The following is an 11,240-nucleotide window of genomic DNA, read 5'->3' on the forward strand; positions in this document are numbered from 1 at the left end:
TGCTGTGGCTACGAGTGCAGGAGTCCTCGCATCCATCCAGTGCATCGATGCAGTGGTGCCAGTATTTCGTGATCATCGACAGGACTACAGAATTGCTATGGCAGAGAGTTCTTCCTGTATCCGCTAGAAGGTGCTTCCTGCTGAGGTGATAGCACTGTTTGGTGGCTGCAGACCGTCTCCAGGACAGCGGCGCAGAGTTTGCAAAATACTGTGCTTTGAACACCAAAGACAGTGCCAGCTGTACAAGGAGTTGCTGTGGCTACGAATGCAGGAGTCCTCGCATCCATCCAGTGCATCGATGCAGTGGTGCCAGTATTTCGTGATCATCGACAGGACTACAGAATTGCTATGGCAGAGAGTTCTTCCTGTATCCGCTAGAAGGTGCTTCCTGCTGAGGTGATAGCACTGTTTGGTGGCTGCAGACCGTCTCCAGGACAGCGGCGCAGAGTTTGCAAAATACTGTGCTTTGAACACCAAAGACAGTGCCAGCTGTACAAGGAGTTGCTGTGGCTACGAGTGCAGGAGTCCTCGCATCCATCCAGTGCATCGATGCAGTGGTGCCAGTATTTCGTGATCATCGACAGGACTACAGAATTGCTATGGCAGAGAGTTCTTCCTGTGTCCGCTAGAAGGTGCTTCCTGCTGAGGTGATCGCACTGTTTGGTGGCGGCAGACCGTCTCCAGGACAGCGGCGCAGAGTTTGCAAAATACTGTCCTTTGAACACCAAAGACAGTGCCAGCTGTACAAGGAGTTGCTGTGGCTACGAGTGCAGGAGTCCTCGCATCCATCCAGTGCATCGATGCAGTGGTGCCAGTATTTCGTGATCATCGACAGGACTACAGAATTGCTATGGCAGAGAGTTCTTCCTGTATCCGCTAGAAGGTGCTTCCTGCTGAGGTGATAGCACTGTTTGGTGGCTGCAGACCGTCTCCAGGACAGCGGCGCAGAGTTTGCAAAATACTGTGCTTTGAACACCAAAGACAGTGCCAGCTGTACAAGGAGTTTCTGTGGCTACGAGTGCAGGAGTCCTCGCATCCATCCAGTGCATCGATGCAGTGGTGCCAGTATTTCGTGATCATCCACAGGACTACAGAATTGCTATGGCAGAGAGTTCTTCCTGTATCCGCTAGAAGGTGTTTCCTGCTGAGGTGATAGCACTGTTTGGTGGCTGCAGACCGTCTCCAGGACAGCGGCGCAGAGTTTGCAAAATACTGTGCTTTGAACACCAAAGACAGTGCCAGTTGTACAAGGAGTTGCTGTGGCTACGAGTGCAGGAGTCCTCGCATCCATCCAGTGCATCGATGCAGTGGTGCCAGTATTTCGTGATCATCGACAGGACTACAGAATTGCTATGGCAGAGAGTTCTTCCTGTATCCGCTAGAAGGTGCTTCCTGCTGAGGTGATAGCACTGTTTGGTGGCTGCAGACCGTCTCCAGGACAGCGGCGCAGAGTTTGCAAAATACTGTGCTTTGAACACCAAAGACAGTGCCAGCTGTACAAGGAGTTGCTGTGGCTACGAGTGCAGGAGTCCTCGCATCCATCCAGTGCATCGATGCAGTGGTGCCAGTATTTCGTGATCATCGACAGGACTACAGAATTGCTATGGCAGAGAGTTCTTCCTGTATCCGCTAGAAGGTGCTTCCTGCTGAGGTGATAGCACTGTTTGGTGGCTGCAGACCGTCTCCAGGACAGCGGCGCAGAGTTCGCAAAATACTGTGCTTTGAACACCAAAGACAGTGCCAGCTGTACAAGGAGTTGCTGTGGCTACGAGGGCAGGAGTCCTCGCATCCATCCAGTGCATCGATGCAGTGGTGCCAGTATTTCGTGATCATCGACAGGACTACAGAATTGCTATGGCAGAGAGTTCTTCCTGTATCCGCTAGAAGGTGCTTCCTGCTGAGGTGATAGCACTGTTTGGTGGCTGCAGACCGTCTCCAGGACAGCGGCGCAGAGTTTGCAAAATACTGTGCTTTGAACACCAAAGACAGTGCCAGCTGTACAAGGAGTTGCTGTGGCTACGAGTGCAGGAGTCCTCGCATCCATCCAGTGCATCGATGCAGTGGTGCCAGTATTTCGTGATCATCGACAGGACTACAGAATTGCTATGGCAGAGAGTTCTTCCTGTATCCGCTAGAAGGTGCTTCCTGCTGAGGTGATAGCACTGTTTGGTGGCTGCAGACCGTCTCCAGGACAGCGGCGCAGAGTTTGCAAAATACTGTGCTTTGAACACCAAAGACAGTGCCAGCTGTACAAGGAGTTGCTGTGGCTACGAGAGGAGTCCTCGCATCCATCCAGTGCATCGATGCAGTGGTGCCAGTATTTCGTGATCATCGACAGGACTACAGAATTGCTATGGCAGAGAGTTCTTCCTGTATCCGCTAGAAGGTGCTTCCTGCTGAGGTGATAGCACTGTTTGGTGGCTGCAGACCGTCTCCAGGACAGCGGCGCAGAGTTTGCAAAATACTGTGCTTTGAACACCAAAGACAGTGCCAGCTGTACAAGGAGTTGCTGTGGCTACGAGTGCAGGAGTCCTCGCATCCATCCAGTGCATCGATTCAGTGGTGCCAGTATTTCGTGATCATCGACAGGACTACAGAATTGCTATGGCAGAGAGTTCTTCCTGTATCCGCTAGAAGGTGCTTCCTGCTGAGGTGATAGCACTGTTTGGTGGCTGCAGACCGTCTCCAGGACAGCGGCGCAGAGTTTGCAAAATACTGTGCTTTGAACACCAAAGACAGTGCCAGCTGTACAAGGAGTTGCTGTGGCTACGAGTGCAGGAGTCCTCGCATCCATCCAGTGCATCGATGCAGTGGTGCCAGTATTTCGTGATCATCGACAGGGCTACAGAATTGCTATGGCAGAGAGTTCTTCCTGTATCCGCTAGAAGGTGCTTCCTGCTGAGGTGATAGCACTGTTTGGTGGCTGCAGACCGTCTCCAGGACAGCGGCGCAGAGTTTGCAAAATACTGTGCTTTGAACACCAAACACAGTGCCAGCTGTACAAGGAGTTGCTGTGGCTACGAGTGCAGGAGTCCTCGCATCCATCCAGTGCATCGATGCAGTGGTGCCAGTATTTCGTGATCATCGACAGGACTACAGAATTGCTATGGCAGAGAGTTCTTCCTGTATCCGCTAGAAGGTGCTTCCTGCTGAGGTGATAGCACTGTTTGGTGGCTGCAGACCGTCTCCAGGACAGCGGCGCAGAGTTTGCAAAATACTGTGCTTTGAACACCAAAGACAGTGCCAGCTGTACAAGGAGTTGCTGTGGCTACGAGTGCAGGAGTCCTCGCATCCATCCAGTGCATCGATGCAGTGGTGCCAGTATTTCGTGATCATCGACAGGACTACAGAATTGCTATGGCAGAGAGTTCTTCCTGTATCCGCTAGAAGGTGCTTCCTGCTGAGGTGATAGCACTGTTTGGTGGCTGCAGACCGTCTCCAGGACAGCGGCGCAGAGTTTGCAAAATACTGTGCTTTGAACACCAAAGACAGTGCCAGCTGTACAAGGAGTTGCTGTGGCTACGAGTGTAGGAGTCCTCGCATCCATCCAGTGCATCGATGCAGTGGTGCCAGTATTTCGTGATCATCGACAGGACTACAGAATTGCTATGGCAGAGAGTTCTTCCTGTATCCGCTAGAAGGTGCTTCCTGCTGAGGTGATAGCACTGTTTGGTGGCTGCAGACCGTCTCCAGGACAGCGGCGCAGAGTTTGCAAAATACTGTGCTTTGAACACCAAAGACAGTGCCAGCTGTACAAGGAGTTGCTGTGGCTACGAGTGCAGGAGTCCTCGCATCCATCCAGTGCATCGATGCAGTGGTGCCAGTATTTCGTGATCATCGACAGGACTACAGAATTGCTATGGCAGAGAGTTCTTCCTGTACCCGCTAGAAGGTGCTTCCTGCTGAGGTGATAGCACTGTTTGGTGGCTGCAGACCGTCTCCAGGACAGCGGCGCAGAGTTTGCAAAATACTGTGCTTTGAACACCAAAGACAGTGCCAGCTGTACAAGGAGTTGCTGTGGCTACGAGTGCAGGAGTCCTCGCATCCATCCAGTGCATCGATGCAGTGGTGCCAGTATTTCGTGATCATCGACAGGACTACAGAATTGCTATGGCAGAGAGTTCTTTTTTTTCTTCGGCGTTGTGTCCCAAAAGCGACCACCACGACTCGTAATAGCGTACACACATTGGGAGACGTGTTTCTTCCGAATGATGTCCAGCAGGTCCTTAGCTTCGGCCCAAAGTTCGCCACCGAACCACGTAGACCTCCGGCTGAGTTGGTAGAAATAGTAAGACAAGTTTCACGACATTCCGGAGATGAAGCTGACAGGTGTGTCGCTGAAGGCGTGGGCCTACTCCTACGACATAAGTCATCCACAAGAGCCTTCCCTGTTGAAAAGATCATTCACCACATGAAGGATAACACCCCGAACATTATACCGGCAGACAAGGAAGGGGGCTTCTGTGCCATAGAAAGAACGATCTATCTACACAAGGCCTCAGAAGCTATTTCACCCAATTTCCAAAAATGCAAAAATGTTTTGTTGCAGAAAGTTGAGACTAAAGCTAAGGTGCTTTCTGAAGACTTAAAATTGAACAAGCTATGAAGCCTTGTTGACAACGCAGAAAAACTGGCCCTGGAAATTTTTTTCTGCGCGAAGACTCGCAAGGATGCATGCCCATTTAGAGTCACTGTTTCGAAACGGGGCACCTGGCAACGCTCAGTAGCTAGGTTTCTACAAGAAAAATCTAGGGCTTTGAATACAGTGGACTCTCGTTAAACGGAACATCAAGGGACCGGGAAAATATGTTCCGTTTATCAGGAGTTTCGTTTAGAGAAAGGTTTAGGATTTTGCAATCCGTTCCACGCTGCTTGGTCCCGACGAGGCAGGTTTGCGCGCAGTTGGCAGTCTCCGCGGAAGCGGACCTCAAATGCAAAATCTAGATAATAAAGAGAATGGTACACTATGGCACAAACTTTATTGCACAAAAGCAGTAAGCAGTAAACTTCTTTTTTTTTCGAAGCACTACTGAAATTTAAAAAAAAAATGTCAATAGTCCATTTATTGTGGAAATCAGTGGGAACTGCAATTTATTATCTTGTGAAAAAGGACTTTATGTTTGCTTGTTTTAGCTCTTGCAACCGTTTTCTTTGGATGGCGCCACCCATACTAGACAGGCTGCTCACTTCTGCAGAATTTTGGGGAGCCGCCTTGCTCGCCAGTTCCCGCACGCTGTCGTGTCTGCAGCGGCAGCCTCCCCTGAAATGGCACGGCACACTATGCCATTCTGATCTTTGAGTCTCGTCAGCCACCCTTCGCCGCACGAGAAACCTTCGATGCCGAGCTGCAGAAAATTCTTCTGCTTGCGCGTAAATGAGTGGCCCGCTGATCGGAATGCTTTCACTGTGGGCTCTCCGCAGCCAAACCACCAGGCTCTTCTCCAGATTTTCGTGGTTGGCCACCCGCAGTCGTTTTCTTTGAGGGCCAAAGCGTGACGTCCTGAAAGCGTGCCACAGCTTATCCTTGTCCTGAAGTATCCTCATGAGGCTCCCCTTGGGGACAGCGTAATTCGTCGCAAACCCTGTTTTTGTGAAGCGACCACTCTCGAAGTGATTGATTATCTCCACCTTCCTTTCTAACGCAAGGGCATTGTGAGGTTGCTTCTGCGCTGCCATCGGATGCTGACTTCGCGACGAAATGTCACAGATGACGTTCAACAGCGGATGTAAGGCTTAAGCCTAGCTGAACACAACTACATGCACACTGTGACAGAAAGCAAGCGATGCAGTTGCAGTGTGCGAGAAAACCGGAAACGTGCAAAGACAGAAATCGGAAAGGGGGGGGAGTCTTGCCCCCATTTAGTAGGACGCAGCTCTTCAATGGTCAGGTGCAGTGCCTGTCAAGCGCAGGCTGCAAGCCATCCTTGTTGGCGTCAGGTGCCTAAGACCTGCTGAACAAACCAGGAAAGAGGCGGCCTGATCAAACGGATCAAAAAGAAGGTGGCAGCTATCCCGTACCTTCACGGGATTTCACACAACCTTAAGAAGATTGAGGCCAGGGCCGGCATCGAGGTGATCTTTTCCACACCTGAAAAACTCTGCAGGTATTGCAGGGCGTGAATGCGGAAGACTTGCACGTACCCTGTTCAAAACGCCACCAAAAGCGCTTCGTAGGATGCTCAAAGAACATCGTACAGTAAAACCTCGTTACTACGAACATCAGATTAACGAAATTTTCAGATTTACGAATTTTTTTAAAATCCCCGCCAAAATGCCTATATTTTAAATGTAAAAAACTTTCACTACTACGAATTTCAAGTTTCCTAATATTTCAGAATAACGTATGTAATTTAATCTTGCAATCATCGCAAGATGGTTCGTTATTGCGAAGTTCCGTCAAAGTTTCGTACCAAATCCCTGAAGCTGACGCCTATCATCATCATCCGAAGCAGCAGCTATGCGCTGGGGAATCCGTTGCGACGGATACAGCCCCAGCGGCATCGGCATCAACGCTAGTGTCGCGTTGAATGAATATAGGCTAGGCGGCACAAGGTGCTGCCCGATACAAAGGGTAACGCCGTTATCATCCATCCAGCGTGTGGTCGCATACTGCTCCGTAGTCTTAAGCCTATTCAGCGCAGTGTCACCATGTCGACAGCGAACGGTAGGATCTGCAAAGTTATCGGCGCTGTGATTGTGTTGTGCATTAGCTTTGCTGACAATGAGTTCTCCCGGCCCCCGCGTTAAAAAGAAGCGACGCCTGTTTTCGCTTAAAGAAAAAGCGGACATTCTGTTGCAGCTGAATGCTGGAAAAAAGCAAGTGGACTTGTGCAAGGAGCTTGACATCACACAGTCAACAAATACAACGATGCTCAAAGATCGGGACAAGATTATAAAACTACATCGAGAGTCGCTCACTCAAGAAAACGTCTGCGGCTGGGCAACTACCGTGGACAGCGACTTTCGAATTATGTGGACAGCGACAGCGTGGCGGCTACATCCGCAGAGCTCACCACTGAAGACATCGTGAATCAAGTGCACAAGCAAGAAGAATGTAGACGATGCCGACACTGGATGAGCGCACGAAGAGGGAGAGATTGTTTCCGGCTCGGATGTCCTAGTCTTTCTAGAAAAGACCCGATCATTCCTCGGGCGCTGAAAAGATGTCCCCGATGACGTGCACAGGAAGGTCGAGGATGTGGAGGCGTTCGCCCTGCAGCGCTTGTCGTCTACTCGCCAGAAGAAGATAACAGACTTCTTCAAGCAATAAATTGTAGTTAAACTGTGCCCAGCGTCATCGTTTATTATTTACTTACCAATACATATATCTGCTGCAAAGGTACGTAATTTTAGTTCTTGTGATGCATTACTGACATGAAAATAAAGGTTTTTCAGTACTACGATATTTCAAAATAACTAATTAAATTCGGCGGTCCCGTGAAGTTCGTTGTAACGAGATTCTACTGTATACGCCATACCGCTTAACTTTGGCAAGCAGTATATTGGTCAAACTAGGCAGTGCCTAAACGAGCGGTTAAGAAAGCACACAAATGATGTTAGAAATAATCGAAGCAGGAAAATGATCGAACACATTAAGAAATGCAGTAGTTGTGCTCCTAGGCTAGATAAAAATTCAGAAGGGCACTTTGTTGACCTAAAGTGCGGTGAGGCGAAAGCCTTTAGCGCGGTGTTGCTGCTTGTGTCACTGATGTGTGGTTACGATGTTAGTACACAATTGTTTGCGAATCTTAAATGGTCCAGACACTGGAGGGCGCTTGGAAAGCATCCGTTTGATTCAACGCCTTTCTGTAAACACTCTCCAGCATCCTAGACAAGGAGAACTACATATGTGTTGGCAGGAAGTAGCGTAGTTGTTAGCACACTCTGCTACGGAACGGAAGGATCGTAGTTCGAATCTCATCGTGCACAGATTTTTTTTCTTATCGAGTTGAAAAGCGTACTGGACAGATGGATGGACAGACGGATGGACAGACACGAGCATGAGCCATTAAAGGCTTTCGCCTTAATACAGTGGTGCTGTGCAGATTTACGACGCAGCTAGGAAGAGAGATCATCGAAGCTGATGAGATTGCCAAGTCCGGTCGCTCGTGTGTCAGCAACCCCTCACTTTTGCTATCAAAAAAAAGAAATGAAATGCCTCACGCTGTAAGAGAACTACCATATTTACATGATTGTAAGTCGACCAATTTTTCAAAATTTGAGTTTCAATTATGTGGTATGCTATTCCAAGCACACAGCCTTAATTTTGTTTGTCACTGTGCGGTGCAGTAGAACCTAGCTACAGTAAACTCGGATATCGTAAACTGAAATTGCGGTACCGTTCCGCCTTCCATAGACGACTGTACATTTTTTTTCGGTTATAGTAAATATATTTTTCGATGAAACGGATATAGTAAAGAGTGTCTGGCCGTGGCGATGTACTTCGCGCAGAATTATGACATCGCGGCACCCGCGAAGTAGGATTGCGAGGCAAATAGGTACCAAATGCTCCCTTTGAAGTGGCTTCATTAACAAGCTCGATGGGTGCGAGGAGAAGCAGACTTATCAAAGATCTTGAGGCCATGAGGCAAAGGACCACACGGAGAGGACCCAGGTGTCAGCTGGTTCCAACTACTGAGCTTTGCCCGATTAGAGTGTTGAACCGAGAGAGCGGAGGCCTGAAGTTTGAGCAGAACCGGACCCCTTTCCAAAAAGCCCCGACGCAGCTGCGGGGAGGAAGCGGATGTTATCTTCCCCAATCGCCATGACTATGCCTGAGGACAAAAGGGCCTCGTTTCCGGTGGCTCTTCAGCGGGCCGAGCACCACGGCAGGCTGGCGGGCATCGCCCCCATCTATCGCAAGGATCTCTAAAGACAAACGACCACTTTCGGCCTCTCTTCCCGACCATGCGTGTTGGCTGTCATCTGATGAAGAACAGGTGTCGGCAGCACGTGGGAACCTTCGGCTGGCCAGATGACATCACCTACCATAGTCAACGTGACCCCGACGGCATCCTCCTCTCTCTCTATCTCAACATGAGACGGTGGCGTGTCCATGTGTGCAGTGGTGTAAGTTTGCGCACCCAAGTGAAAGTTTCAGGCCACTCCCGCCCTGGCGAGGACATCCTCAACCTCGGGAATTTAGGGACGAAGAACGATATAAAACTCGGCAACGAGTGCAGTTGCGAATCCCACTTTTGATCTTTACGCTTGTAAAAATGTAAATAAATCCACTCGTAATCTTTCCCTCATCACCAAACTCCTTTAACTCGTCGACAGTCCTGTCCTGGCGGTGGGAGCGGTCGTCATCGTGACCGTGGTTTCGCTGAGACGCGACCCATAACCCCCCCTCCAACAGCTGCTTCCACCGAGAGGCCTTAAAGGTCCAAACGCTCGGCGTTGGCTCAACCACCAGGATCCCCCACTCCCCGGACACGGCTGAGCCACGTGCAGCTAAGCATGGGTGCTCAGGTCCATGGGGATGCACTGTTCACCATCATCCCCTTGCGGGGATGTCCCTGCAGATGCTCAGGAGCCCGTGGTGTCACAACTCACCAACATCTGCATATAGCAGACGCCCTTGCGGGGCCCGACTCGGCTCATCTTCGATACCCGAAGCAGTCTCCAAATGCAGCGGCAACGATGACTGAGCCCCAGCTGCCCTGGCTTCTGTGCTGAATGATGCAGCGCGCACAGCGGGTCGCACAAGTTTGCTGCATGCTGCCAGGAAAGCGGGCACCCCATCGGCCCTCTGGAGCTCCTCTGTGAGTGATGTCGGTGCAGCTGCAGCAGCGCCTGAAAGAGAGTGAGAGAACAACTCTTCAAGAATACTAATTAGCTTAATTAACCATTAATGTCATAGCAAAACTAAGGTCCAAAGAGTGCACAGTGATGAATTTTACATTTCATTTCATTCATTCTTAGTTCTATGAATGGTCAGCAACAAAAGGTACCAAGTACCTGAATATGTCTTTAAATCTCCAACAAATATCAGAAGCAGTGCAATTTTTGCACAAAAAAAAGCACATACCTCCAGTGAGTTACTATGCATAATTAAAAGGGAGCACTAATCATAACAAAACTAACAAAGGGTAGAGAGTGCTTTTTTTTTTCAAAAATGAATTAACAACTAGCCCGTTCAACCACCGTTGCATAGAGAATGCATCAGACCTGACATTAAGGCACTAAACGCAGTCATTTTGAACACTAAATTTGCAAGCCACTGTCAGGAAGACATCTAGATTGACAAAATTTGGATAGCATCACTCAATCTGTACTGGCTTAAAAGGCTAGCTAGCAAGAGCTTAAAACCTTGCTGCCCATAAGTGGTCTAATGGCATGGCTGTCTATTATCTGAGTACTCCGTATGTAAGGTAATACAAAGGTACACAAAGATGAGTAAGGTAAGATAAAATGACTTAATACAAAAGCTCCAAGCTACTCCTGAACGAAGCACATCAAATGCATGTGGCATGGGAGCATCTCACCTGTCTGGCAGTTCCTTGTGTGGTGTCCTTTTGTCTTATTCCATTGCCGTTTCATGTAGTGCCAGCAGTTCCACAAATGCAGGACACTTCGTGGCCGCACACCATCATGGCTGTTGAACTCATGTTTGATTTCGATCCACACTTCGTTCTTTTCATTCAGAGCCGCCATGTCTGTCCCCTCATATTCGATGATTTCGATATGCTTTCTGATTAGGCACAACAGCACTGTTTTCTCTTTTTTACTTAGTCTTCCCTGGACTGTCTCCTACATGGCAACAGAGACGTGCACTGCAAGTTAATAACGCACAAGCAGAGCTATAAATCACTTATTTATTAAACAAGCAAAAGAACAAAACACATACCACCGCCAAACACCATGACCACAGAACTCAAAACACACATTGCTGGTGGGAACAGTGCCATGTTAAATCTTTCATTTTCAGTTGCTGCCAAGACCTACTGAACTCCACAGCTGCCAAGAATTTAATGTCCTTGATGACCACACGTTCCAACCTTCGTCCACCACACAACCATTGAGAAAACTTAATACACCGTTTCGTATCCTACTTGTAGAGATGTAAGGCAGATCTGCTGTTGTCTACACACAGTGTGCTAACGGCATTGAAGTGGTTTGCATATGTTTATGAGCGCTGTTGAGAAAGTAATGTCCAGAGCTCTACAATGATTTCATGTTATGGAGGACAGGTACCTTCATCACACAACTTGTAGATGAACTGCAGTGATGCCAATGCT

The 11,240-nt window shown here is 49.0% G+C and overlaps 1 protein-coding gene across 1 annotated transcript in view; it reads right to left on the bottom strand.

The window, feature by feature from the left end:
- Positions 1 to 10,764, bottom strand: part of LOC144108681 (uncharacterized) — a 28,793-nt gene extending 18,029 nt beyond the window's left edge. Inside the window, exons 1-2 of the mRNA XM_077641858.1 lie at positions 10,488 to 10,764; positions 9,556 to 9,795 (exon numbers count right to left, since the gene is read on the bottom strand). Of these exons, the coding sequence (XP_077497984.1) occupies positions 9,556 to 9,795; positions 10,488 to 10,656 (409 nt within the window). The 5' untranslated portion in view covers positions 10,657 to 10,764. The remainder of the gene's footprint in view (positions 1 to 9,555; positions 9,796 to 10,487) is intronic.
- Positions 10,765 to 11,240: the final 476 nt, after the last annotated feature.

The sequence above is a fragment of the Amblyomma americanum genome, chromosome 10, assembly GCF_052857255.1.
Source record: "Amblyomma americanum isolate KBUSLIRL-KWMA chromosome 10, ASM5285725v1, whole genome shotgun sequence".
Classification (NCBI taxonomy): domain Eukaryota; kingdom Metazoa; phylum Arthropoda; class Arachnida; order Ixodida; family Ixodidae; genus Amblyomma; species Amblyomma americanum.